At 46.1% G+C, this 17,859-nt stretch overlaps 1 protein-coding gene across 10 annotated transcripts in view; it reads left to right on the top strand.

Moving 5' to 3' along the window:
- LOC122571907 (putative uncharacterized protein DDB_G0271606) overlaps positions 1-17,859 on the top strand; it is a 106,077-nt gene that overhangs the window by 69,085 nt on the left and 19,133 nt on the right. For 7 of the 10 annotated variants that reach the window (XM_043736222.1, XM_043736221.1, XM_043736220.1 and 4 more), the window contains 2 exons: positions 8,499-8,639; positions 13,621-13,747. In XM_043736222.1, the coding sequence (XP_043592157.1) occupies positions 8,499-8,639; positions 13,621-13,747 (268 nt within the window). Of the gene's footprint in view, positions 1-1,357; positions 1,868-8,498; positions 8,640-13,620; positions 13,748-17,859 lie in introns of all 10 variants that reach the window. The other 3 variants (XM_043736218.1, XM_043736217.1, XM_043736216.1) reach the window with 1 other exon arrangement.

The raw sequence follows: 17,859 nt of genomic DNA, 5'->3' as shown, positions 1-17,859 counted from the left end.
CCATTGCCGTCTGCAATTCTTCGCAATTCCCGACAATTTCTCATTCTACTTTGCGATTGCTTTACATATTAGTTATACCGTGGATCGTGTGAAAAGTTGGCCTCGACGAAAGATTCTTCTATCGAGGGGAAAGTTGGTCGGTAATTCATACATGAAATAAAGTCAGAATAAATAAGACGCTTGTTCAATTTTAATGACTGGCAAGGGAATTAAAGAGAACCGCGATGCTCTATTAATCCAGTGACCCACAAACCTCTTAATTTATTGTGTACTTATAACGCGAAAGTCGACGAATTAATTAGGAAAAATGATGTGCTCGTGAAGTAACGCGAAATAAATGTAAAAGCGCACGATTTTCGTTGGTCCGTGTTAACTTTGGCTAACGTCGTTGACTTCACGGTTCGCGGAGATTACAGGAATAAAGGAATCCTCGACACGTTATCCAGCTTTATGTGAAATTCGAAGCTCGCTGCGCGTTCTACCCCATCCTTCTCGTACGTACGCTTTCAGAATCGAACGTAGAGACTCTTGGTAACCATAGAGAGACGCACAGAGAGGCGCATACAGAGTTGGCGAACTGTATACAATTGGCGAAGCTATGCGTCGAATCGATGCCCATTGCCCTTTTCCCTTTGCAGGCGGCAGAAGCGCGGTTATAATTAACAAGAGTTGCATTACGGATATCGCTCCTTGCAAACCGAAACTCGATTTACGTACAAAATGCAGCTCCAGATTTGCACAGCTCGACTTCAAGATGTAGATAAGCATTTCGTTCCATTTCTTTTCTTTCCTTTTCTCTTTTTCCTTTCTATTCTTTATTCCCATCTGACGCGTATTTAAAAAGCTTTTCGGCCTCGTTAGAGCCTGCAAACCCATTCGCGAATAATCGCTCCATCTGACCTGACAAACAGCGATACCTCTCGCAATTATCCTTCGTATACGGTTCTATAAAATTAACGAAGTTCATCGTACTCTTCTGCTGGCATATTCACGATCGGCGGATAGGTTTTCTCCAGCGAATTATTTTTACGTTACGGTGGGAGAGGAAACACGAAATAACGGTAAGCGATTACAATGAGACCCAGTGATGAGTTCAAGAGAAAACGGACGCTCTGACAGTTAGCTCGCGTTTTAATTGGCAACCGTAATGAAATCTAACGCGTGAGCACCGAATTCTAGAAGCGTTCAACTCTGGATCCTCGTTACGCCATGCAATCGTTAATTATCTTTGACAGTCGGCTATATTCGATGACCCGCTGATACTTCGTCCCGCGCAACACTTCCCAGAGACAGTCTCTCCGTGTCGAAGTCACCCTCTCGTAACCGGTTAACGCTCGTTGGTACGATATTATTCTAGAGGCGGTAGATTCGAGGAGGAACGATTCCAGCGAGCAACAAGCTCCGACGAAGAAAAAGGGAAACCTGTGAGAGTGTAACTCGAACGAACGACGAATTAACGGCGGCTGAAAAAACGTGCTTTTTAATTAATCGCGGAATTAACGAGTTTTCCGAGGAGCCGATGGGACCGCGACGCGCGACCCTTAATTGCAAATCGGAAGAAAATCGCGCGCCACCGAAAGAAGGAAAGAACCAAGTTCGCGAACGTTGAGCAAAAAGGGAAAAGTGGTAGCGAGTTTCGAGGATAGCCACGCGTCGGGAGGACAATCGAACGAAAATAATCGCGAAACCGTGCCAAGGCACGATGCTGGCGTGCGTTTATCCGGCGGAGAACTTCAAGTCGAAAGCCGTGACGGTGAAGCTCCGGCACGGCCGATCCAAGAGAAAACCGAAGCTGCTGTCCGTGAAGGAGAAACCGGCAGACGGCAAGCAGCCGGAATGCGACAACACCCCTAAGCTCGAGAACGAGGTAAGCTCTCGCTTCGTATTCCAACCCCTTGCTGCCATCGACCACGAGCTATTACCGACTACACTTCTCTTTCCCTACCTACTTTCATCCTCTCTGATTCTCTATTTGTTACGCGCGAGTTTCTTCCCGTTCCGCCGTTATCTTAGAAAGACATCACAGCCACGAGAAACTTCAATTATCGGTTTTATTGTTATTTTATCGCTGTGCAACCTGGACAGTGTATTCTTGACTTTTACGAAATCAAGGCCGAGAAGAAAAGGAAAAAAGTAACGGAAGGTAATTTCATGGAGAGATAGATCTCGTTAAACCTGCACGATCCTCCATCGGGATCGTTATCTCTGTCGCCACTGTCCCGCGGAATTTTTTCCCATTTTACGTGCTCGCCGTCCTCCATCCAATAAATAAATCAGCCATTTATCTCGGACGGAGGACGTTCATTACTTCCTCGCGATAAAACGTGGCCGCGCTCGGAGAAGGCGGGCCAAGAAGAGGGAACGCGTCATAGTTCACAGGGACTACATCGGTTGGTTGATCGAATAAATAATAGTTACGGCCACTTAAACTGCCGCGAGATAACTTTGTAAGGCGGAGGCAACTGGGATTATTTCGATGAAATTCCCTTGTTATTTATGCGTTCTCACCGGCAAAATGTCTCTTCGTCGGTGAATTTCCTTAATTACCACCCCCCTCATCCCAGTACCGTGTACCGCTTCGTACCAGAGTATCTGACCGCTTATCACCGATGTTTATTTAGCCGTGTTTATCAAAATTATTACAAATTTCCTATCTCGAGATCTACGTACGTGAATCGGTACGATGATAAATAAACGCTGTATAGGGTAAGGAGAGACGCCACTGAATTGGATACTGATCTTCCTATATTGGTAATTATTGTCATTGGTGATTGCGCTTTGATGATTCCCACGCAACAATCGCCGTATGTACACCCGGGGATCGTAACGACATGCGTGATCCGTTTCCGCGAACGTTTTAACTTTCGTAATCCGTTTCGACGGGGTGCTACTCGTCGCGTCGCTCTCGAGCGCGAAAAGAAAGAAAAGAAGAACGAAACGTTCGAACATAACGGCAAAGATAATTCCTTTCGATCGTACGAATGCCAATAGTCGTCGAAATCCTACAAAATCGTCCAGATTCTCGAGAAACATCCCGCTAAAGTTCTCAACGAGAAGCTGTTGATAGAGTCGCGCATCGGTTCCATCGTGTCCGCGTTCCACGCGATTCAATCGCGCGCTCGTTTGCCGACCGTTACGGACAAATGCTTTCGAAAAAGTTACAGTATAGTCGTTGGGAGTGTCGTGTTGCGCGATAATCGTCGGGGATTGTCCGTTGGCTCGATTTTCTCCCAATACCTCTCCCCCGCCCCCTGTTCTTCTCTTTTTAAATGCCACTGTTCCATTTCTCGCGGCTCGTTCGTTTGCTCTCCAAACGAAAATGGCGCGGTTTGCACTAAAAATTCGACGTTTAAACGGCCCCGCGAACGGGTCTATAGTCGTTGTGAAAATTTCACTTTAAAGAACGTTCCGGAGCAAACAACGCGCCAGATATTCTTCTTCGTTCTCGACTTTATTCGACGGTGGCAGAGGCAGCTGCCGCCGTTTCTCGTCCACAAGGCGAATTTACTCCTTGCAAGCCGGAGCTTCGTCTGGAAATAGGGCAATTCGTTCGGTTCGAAGGATTTTCCCCGGTAAACGATTCGCGACGGGGGAATTTTCGAGCCACCCGTTAGACCGTGATTGCCGGACTCGCGTTTAACCCCGACCTCCGGCCGAAATGAGAAAGGTCAATATGCCGCTCATTTGAAGAGGCTTAGCTCTGGTAATGCTCGACCGGTTTCGTTGCTGGCCATGTTTTTACTGGAAACCCTTGATGGATGCCCACGCCGGACTGAAACCACTCCTTTGGTCGCTCGTTCTCTTTATTCCCTGATTCTCGTCGAGAAGCAATCAGACCGTTGATCAGAATTTGGATAACGAGAATATAACGCTATATTTACATCCGCTTATCTCATGCTCTGTTATCAGCGAGTCCTCCTAGCGCCATGCCTCTTCTATCAATTAATCCTAATGTTGGTCCATCCCGTGTATCATTTATCTCGTAATTCGTATTTCTCTCACATATACAGATTATATTTACGTTAGTCTTATACTCTCGGGTTATTCATCTTCGCGTTTATTTCTATTCAAGTACATTTCGCCGACCAAACGTATAAATAAACGATTAGAGAAGCAACAAGGTAGAGACAGGCAGAACGTTGTCTCCGTGGAACGTATTATTACTATTTATCTTATTTACGAGCGCGCCTACCTAATCTTTCTGGCCATTAACGATTAATAAGACACATAACGAGAATGTACAAAAACCGAAGTACGAGAATACGACAAGGAGATTTACAAACGTAAATAACAGTATCCGTACATTTTGAGCATGCGTCGTACAATTACAGCGTAGTACAGTGAAATTAACTTCAACTCGAATTAATATGATACAGCGTATGTTAGAACCATGTCCTTAGCTTGCAATATCGTAATTGGCGATACAAATTAATATCTTTGATAAAACAAAGAAAATCCTCACGATGCTTTTTACGAGTTAGACGCGTATGAGTTTCGTTTGGAAGGGCAAGTTTAATTTTTTATTAGAAAACGTTGCTGCAATTTAGAAGACGATCTACGGACGCAGAACACAGTTTACAGTGATTGCTCTTATTCGGTTCATTTTTAGCTGCGAGATGACAATGTTGTCAGTTCAACGTGCCTTCGTGGAATGTAATATCGAGCGCCGTTGAAACATTTGAAATCGTTGCACGCGAGAATCGAGCGAATCCATTCTCGCAAAGAGGCAATTCGACCGAATATTATTTGCAAACGGAATATCCAAAGATCGCGACTTCCTGTTTGTCGTTCATAAAGCTCCCTTTGAGGAACACGTCGGAGAGAAACGGGGAATGATATCGAGAATTCCGTGGGACGTGTCTCTACGACGCTGTCTCGTTTCGAATTGAGGAAGGATTGGTCGGAGCTTCTACCGCCTAGAGTGCTGCAAGTCTCCGAAAATTATACGTAAGTGTCTTTCTACATTGCTTCGAGGCTGCCTGTTCAATGTCCTATCGCAGAAGACGCAATCTGCTCAAAGTGGAATCTCGCGAACAGGCTGGAACAACGAGCCTTGAAACGCCGCTGGGTCAGAATAATCGAGCGCTGTAAAAAGATTAACGAGGCCCCGCTGGTGTATAAAAATACGATTTTTTAACCGAAACACCAAGAAGAAAGAGAAAAATGGGAAACTATGTGCCACGAAGCGCAACGAGTTTGAAAATATTCGACGCGGTTCCACACGGTTTGTACAGAGATAGAATTTTCATGTTCGGAGACGCGTAGAGCGATAGAGAGAGCGAAATCTCTTCGCCTAGATCGATTCGATAGCGTGGCAGATAGAACGTCGTTTCGAAGGAAAATCGCCGAACGTGGAACGAAACGGGACGAAAGAAAAAATCTCCTTCGAAGATAAATCCGCCGTTGGAAAGCGGCGTTAACGAAGATAACGAGAGTTGGACAGATGGAAAACGTTCGTCTCGAAAGATCCGTTAGCACAGCTGTTTGGTTATCAACCGCATTGATTTTGCACAACGCAAATGGTAGGCGTGAAGATACAATTTGCTTTTGAAAATCGATTCGTTTTCATTTACAAAATAGAAAGCGTGAATTACCCGTTCGTGGCGATAATGAAAATTAAGTTGTTCGTAACTGAAAGGAAAATGGGGCTGATGAGCCGTGCGATCGAGCCATTAATAGTCGAGGACTGGCTTTTACTTCTAAATAACTACATGACTCGCAGAGTTATAGAACATCCGGTCACGTCTTCGAAACTCAGTTAAACCTCGTCTAACAAAGGTATTCGCCGGCCTGAAGATAATAAAATATTCTTTCGTCCATGGAGAAAATCACTCGCAGCGAACCAGCGTCGTTAAATCGCCTGCAAAGGATGCCGAAATGAGCAAATTCAGCGAAATTTCTGTACACTTGAAACACAATGCGGCCGACGAGATAGCTCGGAGGTGTTCCTTTCCGAGCGTACAGGATAATAACAGGGCAGTCGCATCGCGTGTCCCTTCGAATCGCACTTGTTCGAGCTTCACGCGCGAAAAACGCGGCACGCTCGGAGGCATGCCAGCTCCTTCGCAGGGAATTCTTTTCCCTGGATCAGTGACCGCGGTTCTGTCTATTTACGAGCCGACGGTGCCGTTGAAACGCGGGAAAAATTTGTGGCTTTCGAAGCGAAAATCCCTCGCTCGCAGCTGCACCGGGGGGTGTTTGATATTTATTCACCCTCCTGCTGCCTTATCGCGCGATTTATTGCCCACTGCAGCCTCCATTCCGATCTTTTTTCTTCCTCGATAGCGGTTCCAGCGAATAAGTAGACCGCTGTAAATTAGATGTTTTTCAAAAAGAGGTAAGACAAACGTTCGTTTTATATCAATATGGAGGCAGGATCTCGGAGATTCGGCGATCAAGTCGATCGTGATAGAGTTTGAAGGAGAGTAAGCAGGACTAAGAACGGGCGGCGGATAACTTTCGTGGTTATCAAAGTGCAAAGTAATCGAATTCGGATTAACGGAGGGTATCGTCGGGACAGCGGCATCGAGAAAATTGAATTGTCGGTTAACGAGCGGAGAAGTTTCCTCGATTTTCCGTTCGCCGGTGATCCTTTGCATTAAAGATTACTCCTAACTTGAACTAGAGAGGAAAGGAGAAGCCTCCATCCGCCATTTTCACCAAGGACTAAGCTAATAAAGGGGAGGAACACGAGGTGGAACGACGAGTAACGCCTCGATCGTACGACGACGTCGATCAATTCCACTGCTAATAATCGGCTTCTCTGACGTTAATGATGTCACGATGAACGTGTGGCGAAACAAAAGCCCACGTAACCTCCAGCCTTTCCTTATTTAACGACGATTCTCGATGAATTTGACTATCGGGAACGAAGCTTATTGATATTATATTTCAGCGTTAGGTGAGCGCGAACGTTTCGCTTAGATTAACATTCTCTGTGGAGAAATCGGATGATGTTCAATGATGCGATAAAGGAGCACGATAAAAGAGGACTTTAATAAGGATTATAAATCGTACAGCTGCTCCCAGTGTGGGAGGTTCGAAATCGGTCGTTTCGGGAATTAATGCTCGTAGCAACCTACGTAATAGATATTAATACGCCGGCAGATGATAAACAGAGAATTAGAGAAGATATTGATTTCGACTAAACAGAGTTAAAAAGAACTCGCGCTATTGGATATAATCTGGGTTAGTCCGACGTCTCGCGATCCACTTTCGCTTCAATTCGCTCGATCTATCGACGAACTTTTATTTGACTGACCGGCGAATCGTTCGTTAATGAGAACGCATCGAGAGAAATTGAAATTCGAATGGAACGGTGCGCGTGCAATCTGATTCTGCAGAATCGGAAGAAGTTTAATTGCGACATTGTGGGTTCGCTACTTGAACGAACGAAACGGAACGAAGGCGTAACTGCAATGGAGACCTCGTACAGATGGTAAATGGAATTTTAGTTATCCGGGTGATTTTCGTTATTCGAATTATCTTCCGCGATATTTAAAAAAAAAAGAGACATTTCCACGTTGAGTCATTTTCTTGATTACTCGGTCATAATTGTACGGATTTACAGGCAAACAGAAATCGCGAGTCGAAGAGCTCGCGAGATCCGTCACTGGGAAATGCAGCGAACGCGATACGCGAGAATCAGCGACAGACACGTTCAGCGCCTTTTCGTTGACGTACGAAGGTTACCGGGAGTCCTTGTCGCTGTGGAATTCGAAGGGCCAGGTCGACCTTGGGATTCTACTTGGTATCGGCGGCCGGTCCTTTCCAGATGGTACACGAGGTCAAGCAAAAAGAACCGCGAACGCTCCTCCAGTCCGGACCTACCACTCTTCGTCTCGCTTTTTCTTTTCTCCGCCACGTTACGCCTCTCCTCGGACACCGGCCCCCTTCCGTTTTTCCATTTGTTTCTGCTACCCGCGAAATCGCGTAATCCTCCCGGTTTCTCCTCCTCTCGTTCGTCTTTCCCTTCGTCCTCGTCTTCCTCCACGGGTTCTTCTTCCTCTCTTTCTACCTCCTCTTCGTTGCACTCTGACTCGCCGTTGCGAAATGGCAGCCTGACATTTAGACCGTTCGGCCTGCCGTGACATCCAACGAGATTTTATTGTGCAACCTCGAGTATCGTTGCCTTTAATCGAGATGAATTTCAAACCGAAGGCGGTACGTTAAATTTGGCGAATCTGGTATCAGCGTCATTTGTATTTATAGAGGCGAGAAATCTTACACGCTGTGGTTAAAGAATAAAGTTCCTCGCAATCAATGGATTTTCTATCTCAGTCATTGGTTTCTGGATTGGCCCTTGACTTTCCGATTACGAGATACCATTCCGGAGGAACATTTACAAACGAACAACTAAATTTTAAGTTAATTCGATGTTTTCCACAATTGTCCGAAGAAAATCCCAGTATAGAGAAGAAAATGCAGGACTAGTTTCACCTTCTCTGCTGCAGATATTTGTAACCGCTTTTCCTCATGTACTCTTAATCCTGTTTCAGTTACCAGTGGGCGGGGGTGGTGCTGTGCTGGTGCTCAGCGAGCTTGAAAGCATGGCAGCCAGGCAACAGCGGGAAATTGCCCAGCAAAGGCGCCTCCTGGAGCAGAGAGAGGCCCGTCTAGCCGTGCTTCGAGGCGCACAGGTGAGAGAGAACCACTTCTTCCAACCTAAATACGGAAATCGTTCTGGAAATTGCTCGACAAAGCTCCAGTAATATTCCCTCGGTCTTGGCCGGCTCCCGATGCGTTCACCTTCCGCTCGTCGATGAGCCCGGCTTCCGGTTGCGACTCAACCTCACCGCTCAAACACACCGCCGTCTTTTCGTTTTCGTCTCTGTATCCTCCTGTCTTCAACATTTTTCAACGCGCGATTGAATTCAAATATAAAACCCGTAAAAGACAAAACAGACGGGAGACGATAGCCTGGAAGATTCGTAAAATTTTATCGACTAAAATTAGGATGGATTCGTCCTTAGCGTCTCGACTACGGTTCGTCCGGAAGACAAAGCATCCTCGAGACAAAAAAAAAAAAAGAGAGAAATAAAAAGGATCATTTGGTCATTTCGAAAGTTTCTGACATTTTCAAAACCGAAAACTTCTAGGAAGATATAAAAATAACGAACGAACATGGCCAAACAAGATCTTGATTCTATAAAAATGTATTACCTTTGAGAGTTTTGCTAAAATTTGGCTACAAACTTTTCGAAAAACCTATTACTTAGAAATATTTATAAAATGACAAGATAAATACGTTCTTTAGATATAGAGAATAGAGTGGTAATTTTCTCGGCTATGTCCGACGTTAGCCAATTACCTTAAAGGTAGTCGCGGAAGTACCGCCGAGTCGGATCCAAAGTAACTAACTAAAAGAACACCGTGTTCAACGTCACTGTTCTTCCCATTCGGCAGGATTCGATGTTTAGCTGTTTACAGCTGGCGAACGACGATAAAACGGATCGTAAAGAACCTTCGTTTCCCGTGATATAAAATCTTGGAATGATCCTGCGACTTTCATCGGCTGCTGCTAGTCCCCGTCGGTCTCGCGACGACCAGACTCTTCCGTGGACCAGCCAAGCATCCGCGTCATGAATAATTCAAAGTAATAATAGGCTGGCAAACAATTTATGCCTATTATCGACGAAATAACTGTCCATTCTGTTCGGCCTCGTCATCTCGAAGACGATCGAGCCGTCCCCAGCTCGTTGCCCACCAGCGTCGAGCGGTTTCCTCGCGATTCCGCGCGATTCATGCGCCACTCGCCACCGGAAGATCTATCACGCGCACCGTAATAAAGCATAATCACCGCGCGAAGCACCAGGGAGCTTCGTAATTCTCGATTAGGAGGTAAACGCATTTTGTCCTCGGCCGTCCACCTCTCACGGCTATTGTAACCGCTCTCGCATGGAATCTCGCTGCGATGCTGCGCGCTTTACGACGCTCAGGTGGATTTCGTGGATGAGAAACGTTCAACGTGGTGGCGTTATGATTGAACTTAATGTTTATTAAAGCTAATGCAACGATAATGAAGATACGGCAGACTACGCGTGCGTCGTAGCGTTAGAAATTCAACGCGACGCGAGTAGACAGACTTGCGGGCACAGGATATAGCTACTCTCTAGAGGTTTTAGAGGCCGCCAAAGCCGAAAATTCGGGCCATTTTTTCACGGAAATAATTCGCAAAAAGTTTCGGTCAACCTGTTGATACGTGACATCCTCGTAGATTTTGACGATACCTTTTTTGAAATTACTGTATAACTTGCTCTTTATCCGTTTGAATCGAGTAATGGATTAGGTTTGGGTTATTTTTTATATTCCGGTCTTACGCGGGTGTCTATGGTTAAGACCCTCGCCGATCGAATATTTATAAGAGCGAATTTTCAAAACCGTTCATTTTCGTGAGAAAGGAAATTCGTTTTAGACTTCAGCGACCTAAAATGCCCCGGGAAAGACGCATTCGGATCAAAAATTGTGCATTCCGTATACTATACTTTATCCCGAGTAACTGACGTGCTGACATCATCTGTTACATCACCAATGACGCATAGAACGACGCGCGTGCAATTTGTGCGTGCAGAAGATGCCTGCTGCGACAGAACGCGTCATCGGAAGTCACGACACCTCCGCACACCATGACAAGGATTTTCATATCGTTGCTGGATTCCTCGCTGACGTCGTCAGGGATTACGCCAGTATATCTTCTGCGATGGCCACCGTATTTTTCCTTCCCTTCCATCTAATTGATTCAGGGTATCGTAACGGTTCGTACGCGTCACGAGACTCGCGATTCGAGTAGCTCGAAGGGAATAATTTCTGGGGCTGAAAAATACCGAAGAACACCTGCTCTGATCGAGTAAATAATTAGCAGGTTTCTATCGTTCGAAAGACGCAATAGCGAGCAAAGGGCAACCGGCAATTACATCCACCCAGCATTGTCAGTCTCCTCGAAAATGCCCAGCTAAACAGCCGGTTGTCCTCGCGCGAGATTCGATGGTAATTCGCGTGAAGGAAATCCGAAAGCCAGGTGTTCCTCCGGGAACGCCAGCGATTCGTCGTTGATGAATTCGCGATCGTGCGAGCGTCTTTCGCGTGGATCGAAGTCGGACGTGGTTGATTCCAGAACGAAGAAGACGAGATGGTGTAGAAGTTAATAGATGTACCTACCGTTAGTCTGGCATTGATAGCCATGACCTTGACCCTGTGTACGAAGAATCCGAGTACAGACGTTTGAAGCGAAGGAACGCGGGAGATCGATAGAGCTCGGCGATTATGTCGCAAAATGACGCGTCATTTAACGAAGACGTTACTCGGTTTCTATACTACGATTCCTCGATTTGTTTTCATCGCAACACAATTGCGAATCACGCTGTGTAGAATAAACTGCGTTCTCCTTTTGTCGTTATTATTCGTCGGGAACTATCGATAGTTCACAACTACAACGGACACGCGATAATTTTAAATACAATAGAACAAGGTCTGTCAACGTCGGTCGATGGAACAATGACGCGAAATAGCGGTATCGAAGAGGCCGCTATAGGGATGGAGGCGTTCAAATCACCGATTGAGCTCGATCCGCTTAGCGCGCGATTTTAATCAAGCCGCGTCCTCTCGACTACCTTGCAGCCCCTCGCGAGTTGGTTAAGCGCGTAGCACGCTGAATTCTTCGTCGAGGCGACGTTTCCTTGTCTCGTGTGCTTAGCACTCGACGGCCGTGTAACGAGCTCCTTCTTCTACGATATTAACGAGATTAAGAGCCTCTACTGCGCTCCGCATCCACTTCGTGTCGTTAGCTGGCGTCGGTCTAATCTTCCAACCGTTACTCTCAACAACGAGCCCTGACACTTTGTTAGATCGCGTGCAGAAGTCTTGAAAAATATCAAAGCTAGAGAGGAGACTAACAGGATGGCATAGGAGCAAGATATTCCGCTCGCTCCGCTGATTGAAGTATACAATTACGATTAACGATGCGACTATCTCAGCCAATAACACGCTATTGCCAAAAACACGTATTACAAGACAAATCTTCGTTTTTATGAACGCAACTAAAAATTGGATCTAAGCAGAGGTCCGTTTCGCTTGGATACCAAATATTTAATATTACGTATTTAAATTACCGTACTTTGAACGTTCTATTTATATACATGGCGTTTCGTAAGACGACTCTCTTCAGCAATGGCCAGGAGACACAAAAATAACGAAAAGAATTCATACGAACGTGTGACCTATCTGATCTTCTTTCCAAGTTATGACCACTTCTGTGTTATCATAATCCGCGGCAGCTTATCTTCATAGAAAGTGCTCGAAGTGACCACCCTCGGTTTGTACGCTTTCAGTCGTCGCGTCAAAGAATCTCGCAATCTCTCCAAAATTCCAGGTGGATGTCGAATAATACAGACAGAGGATAAGCATTTCGAGCACGTTCTACAAGGCTAAGCTGTCGCGGATTTTCGTAACGCGAAAGTAGCTATAACTTTGAAATATGGCCAAATAGGACACTTGTTCATACGAACTCTTTTCATCGTTTTCGTATCCTTTGTTCACTCCTGACGCGGGCCCCACGTGTTATGAAACATCCTATATTTTCGAATACTACGCGCATTCTGTCCATTTTTGTTAAATCTTCCATAAGCAGTTGAAAGTCCGCGGTCCAGTAACTGATCGAGCCAGCGTTCCTTTCAACTCTGTACAGTACCAAAGAAGCATGGCGGAAGTTTGCAGCTCTTTCAACGATTTCTTGTCTCCCATTTCTCCCGTTTCCACCCTCTAATACGAAGTGCTCATCAGTCATCCCGATAAAATCGAGCCGAAAAATCCCACGATACACATCGAGCCTCGTGTCACTTGCAACGCGCTAGCTTCACGAACGATTCGAAGTAATACCGGGTAGACGGCGACAGGACTCAGCCAGGATTTTCTAGGACTTGAAAGCCTTAATCCTCGGCGTCATGGCTCTATTCCTGGGACGAGACGAGACGAGACGAGACGAGCTCGATACCAAAGATAGTGTGGGTCGCGGATCCCTCCATCCGGTATCGCTTTAACATTGACGGGCGAGCTGCTTTTGCTCGTAAGCTCGGGGACTTTTTAACGGTTGACAATACGCGCCATAGAACGTTCTAGTACTAGCAAGCATCCAGGCGAATCTTACTTTCTACGCGGAAAGGTTGACGGTAATTTTAGTGGACGATTCTCTGGGGGATTACCGGACTCTGGTCCGACCGCGTCTGGTAAATTCCACGTGGATTTTAGAGGCGATTTCCGGAGAAAACTCGGTGTCCGTTTTCTCTGGACGATCGTAACGTAGAAGGAGGGTGATCGTTCCATCGGTGGAGGGTCCGAATTCGTCGCTGGTTAAGCTCGTCGGAGGCAGCTCGTTTCGGCGGTTTTGGTCGTTTCGCGAGCGGTATTAATAAAAAAGGCAAGGTGAACGAGAGAGCTGCTGGCAGCGAAGCGTAATGTCATAGAGAAGACAACAGGGCTCTCTGTGTTATTCGGTAACCGCATGAAATATTCTACGACCTCTGTGTCCGTCTCTGTCCCGTTCGTTAGTCAGTATTCACTTTGGATACGCTCTGTTATTCCGCTGCATTCAGCCCCGTATTCAACGAACGGTGTTTACTGTTTCAGGAGCCAGCACAGCAGGACAAACTCGCCAGATTGAGGCACAGGCTGGACCAACAACAAAGCAAGCTGAATCGGCTGCGATTGCTCAGATCGCAGACCGACCAGTCACGTGCCAACAACGCCACTTTGAGTGAGTTTATTAACAAGTCTCTTCCTATCTTTTACTCCATCCAGTTCGATATATTTCACCTTTGTTTTGGGCGTCATATGTTAACACATAGGAACTCCCTGATGGACCCATTACTATCCTCTATTCACTCCGAGCACCGTACATACGTTAGAAACTATTCGTGAATCCCTATAAAAGATCCCTATAAAGCAGAGAATCCCCGTAAAATGTCCGATGATAAACTTGTTTAATCCAATTCGCCGGGATTATCGACGTCCAGAGCGGCAGCGGCATATTGCGTCGGAGAGTGAAAGTTTGGTCCGGACGCAACGAATCCTGGCCGAGGAAATAGCCCGCGGAGAGGAATAAAGAAGAACTTCTCCGGCCATTTTGGTACCGAGAATATCGTCCGAGTCCGGCACGATCTCGAGCGAAGAAGGAACGAGCTTCGTTATCGTTTCGTTCGTGTTGGCGAGAGACGAACGCAGCAGGAAGGCGAATTCTTGTAATTTCCAAGGGGATCGAACGTCTCGTAAAAGGATATCGAACGAGCCAGCACGAAGGAATATCGGATTCAATAAAGATTTCGCGGACAAAATGGTCCCCATTCGAGGCAAATGGCTTTTCTCGGCCGTCTCACTCCCATTTTCGGACTCGGATGATACATACGCCGTATTTACGGCCACGATCTACCACGGCCCCGTTTTGGTCTTTCCGTGGAAAGCAAGCCTGCAGGATTTGCGACGAGATCCTCGGCCAAGGATCGTGCAACATCGTAGCTGTCTTTTCCATCGTCGAAGGCTAAAACGATTCGCGGGATAGAACCCCGAAAGTGACAACATCGTCGATCCTAGGTTCTTCACCGATACAAAGATCTCACAAGCTGGAGAATCGATATGGTACGATCAATCGTCGTGTTTGATTGGAAATCGCTTGCACGTCCTAAGTTTCCGAACACTCACGCTCGAACTACGAAAGTTCTCTACTGAGATAATTCGATATTCACGCGCCTGTTCCCCGTTAAGCAAGACGCTTCCTATTCTTAAACCCAATTCCCTTTCGAGCCAGGAATTCCAATTGGTCTCGTTATAAACGACACCTCTTCGGTTCGAGGCTTTCCAAACATCATCTAACTTGGTTGGAGAGGAGTTCGACTTACCAATGAGCGAAGCATCACGCGATCCTATTCGGAAGAACCTCCACTCGTTACCACCATCCATTTCCAGCAGCCCCTGCCGAGTGGTACGCCGCACGTGATTCGACGTCTGTCTGTTCCCGATTCAACCACTGCTGCATCATCGTCCTCGTTGTCTTATCCGCTGCGTTCGCGGATTTTCTCTACTGGAAGTCTATACGTCTTTCTCCAACAAGTTTGCCGCAAATTCTCCACAAGTCACTTCGCGACTGAAAGGCGGTAGACCGAGATCAGCCCGGTGAAAAGTGCAATCGGTCGAGAATAAGGTTCGGAACGAGGACAGAACCCGAATGGAACGATCCGATCGCGTTACCAGCGGAAATTCGTGTAATCCACTTCCTATAGAACGTGGAACTTGGTCCTCGTTCGCTGATAGATTCTCGTTTCCGCGGCTGAGAGCTCGTACAAATGCAAATAGTGGGAATTCATCGTCGGAACATCTTGGATAACCGTTCGAAGCATAAACTGCGTCGTACTTGCGACGAGTTTCCGGCGCGACGTCTGGAACAGTGGTACGGACTCGAAACTTTGTATCATCCTGACCCAATATGGTGCGGCGGCCGCAAACGTTAGTATCCTCGCTTTATCCGAATAATAATATCCGAAACGTTTATAGAGCGCGTAGCTTCTGTGTTTTACGGCTGATATTTGCGTGAAAATTCAATCTAAAAAAGACGATAATTTTCCGACGGAACTTTTATTTATCCTTTTTCGTTTCTTAAAAATCGGACAGACGGAACATTCTCTTCTCGTTGGAAACACATTCTACATCTCGTTAAATTAATTTCAACGTATCATTCGACGAATCTCTGTGGCAAAAAGAGCTTTACGTTCGCCATACTTGCAAACACATTGCATTCTAAATGCAAAACAGAGGGTTATACGACGCTCAAAATCAAAGAGAGTCTCTTTTAAATATACCCCCGACGCGAAAGCCTGGCGAAGATTCAGCCAGAACGAAATAGACGCGACCGTAATCCTCGTAATCCCGGCGTTCTACGCGCGATGCGGTTTATTTAAAAAATCCTGCGAATTAAACGGTCGACTCCATAGTAGCTGACGGGGCGGGCTTTAATTAAAGAGGGCTTTCCGGCCTCTCTCGTACGTTTCACGGACGGAATTAGGGTGGCTCGAGTGAATTTGTCCCGGCAAAAGTCACGACCGCTCTTCTTCACGTCTGATGAATCATTCTCAGATACGTATCGTTTGCCTCGCGATCGTTTATTTCGCGTCTGTATTATTTATTGTATTTACATTGAAATGTCTCCCGAACCGTTCCGAGGTTCGTCCAGGATTTCATTTCCTGGCTATCGGTGTCGATGCCACCGGGGAAAGATCCAATTCTCGACGTTACAGCAGGTGAATCGCTTCGTAGGGCGAGAAGTAGGGTTTCAACTACGTCTGATATGACAGAAGTTTCACGACGTCGACGAGTTTACTTCGTTCCAAGATAAAGCTTTTTGAGTCGCGTTGTCTCCCCCGACAAAGAGTCTGTTCCTTCCGACGAGACGATTCTTTTGGCCGCTCCGAAGGTAAGGGACGTTTGACGAGCCCTGAAATTGGGTTTGCCGATATTTCAGCCGTAGCAGAGTGGAGCGACTCTTTTTTCTTCTTTTCACGCAGACAGACGTCGTCGAGGAGAATCGAATATCGCTTTGTTTTTTATCGAAGACCATATTTACTACTGGAATCGGAGTTGCTCTCATTTTTTCTTTACGTCGAGGGGATTCCTTCGATATAGAAACAGCCGAAGCAGTGTTCTTGTTTCTTTTAAGGAAGCGCAGATTTCAAACACATCGAATACCAGTTACAGGGTGTACCGCGTGCAATGGCCAACCGACTAGGAGGTGATCCTACGCGCAAAAATGAGTCGAAAACGTGGAATACCATCTTTTTCGTTTTCGAGAAAATCGAGTTCGAAGATTTGTCAAGTACATTCGAATTTGGCTAATTATCCATTAGATATGGACAAATAATCGGTAGGAGGTTATTCTAGATGCGAAAATAGGTGAAAAATGTGGAGGAAAATCTTTCTGTTTAAGCCTTCGCTTTTACGAAAATAAAGTTCGAACATATTTAATTCAGAATTACACGCGTATGACAAACTTTTTCTTTCCTTTTTCTCGGAAGTAAAACGTCACGAGATAATCTCCTACTGACTATTATTTACTCGTACCTAGCCGATAATTAGCCAAATTTAAGTATGCTCGATAGATTTTCAAAGTTGATTCTCCCTGAAATCAAGCACGGAACAACAAAATTTTATTCCACGTTCTCGACTTATTTCTGCACGTGGAATCACCACCTAGTCGATTGATCACGTTATCTGGAACGCTCTGTATATCTCCGCGCGAGAATTCGATTTGGAAATTAAAGAATGGTCGTCGGACCGAGCAGCAGGAGACACTGTTTAGATAATCAGCTAAGATAACCGCATGGCATCGAAAACTGAAACCATCTATCCTCTTCTCGCGAAACAGCGAAAAGTTTGGAGTTAGCACCGCGGGAATTTCACCGGGAATAAATCTCCCACGGAGTTTCCGTCGTAGTGAAATCCGGTCCGCTAGCTGACAGACGTGGCGGCGTAATCGGGCAGACTCGTATTTTCCGTCTAATAGTTTCCACTTCGCCGCGTAATGGCCCAACTTTTTGACAGACCATGAATTCTAATTTCGACCGTCTCTATCGGAGAACGTCACCTCCCCCCGCCTGTCTCAACTTGAAAAGACGCGCTTATCTCCTACTCATCTTCCTGCAAGAGGAAACGTAGCTATCTGGAAGATTGTTAACAAGGTAACTCGTCGACTGGAGTAATAGGAGACAGACTAACTGGCTGGATCGAGGATGCAGAACGGTTAAATCGATATTCAATCGGATAATGGAAGCCCTAGAGGCTTCTGAAAAACGGAGATTGTCCCATGATCCGTTTCTCGAGACT

This window comes from Bombus pyrosoma, linkage group LG10 (genome assembly GCF_014825855.1).
Source record: "Bombus pyrosoma isolate SC7728 linkage group LG10, ASM1482585v1, whole genome shotgun sequence".
Classification (NCBI taxonomy): Eukaryota; Metazoa; Arthropoda; class Insecta; order Hymenoptera; family Apidae; genus Bombus; species Bombus pyrosoma.
This window is presented reverse-complemented; position numbering and strand designations above follow the sequence as displayed.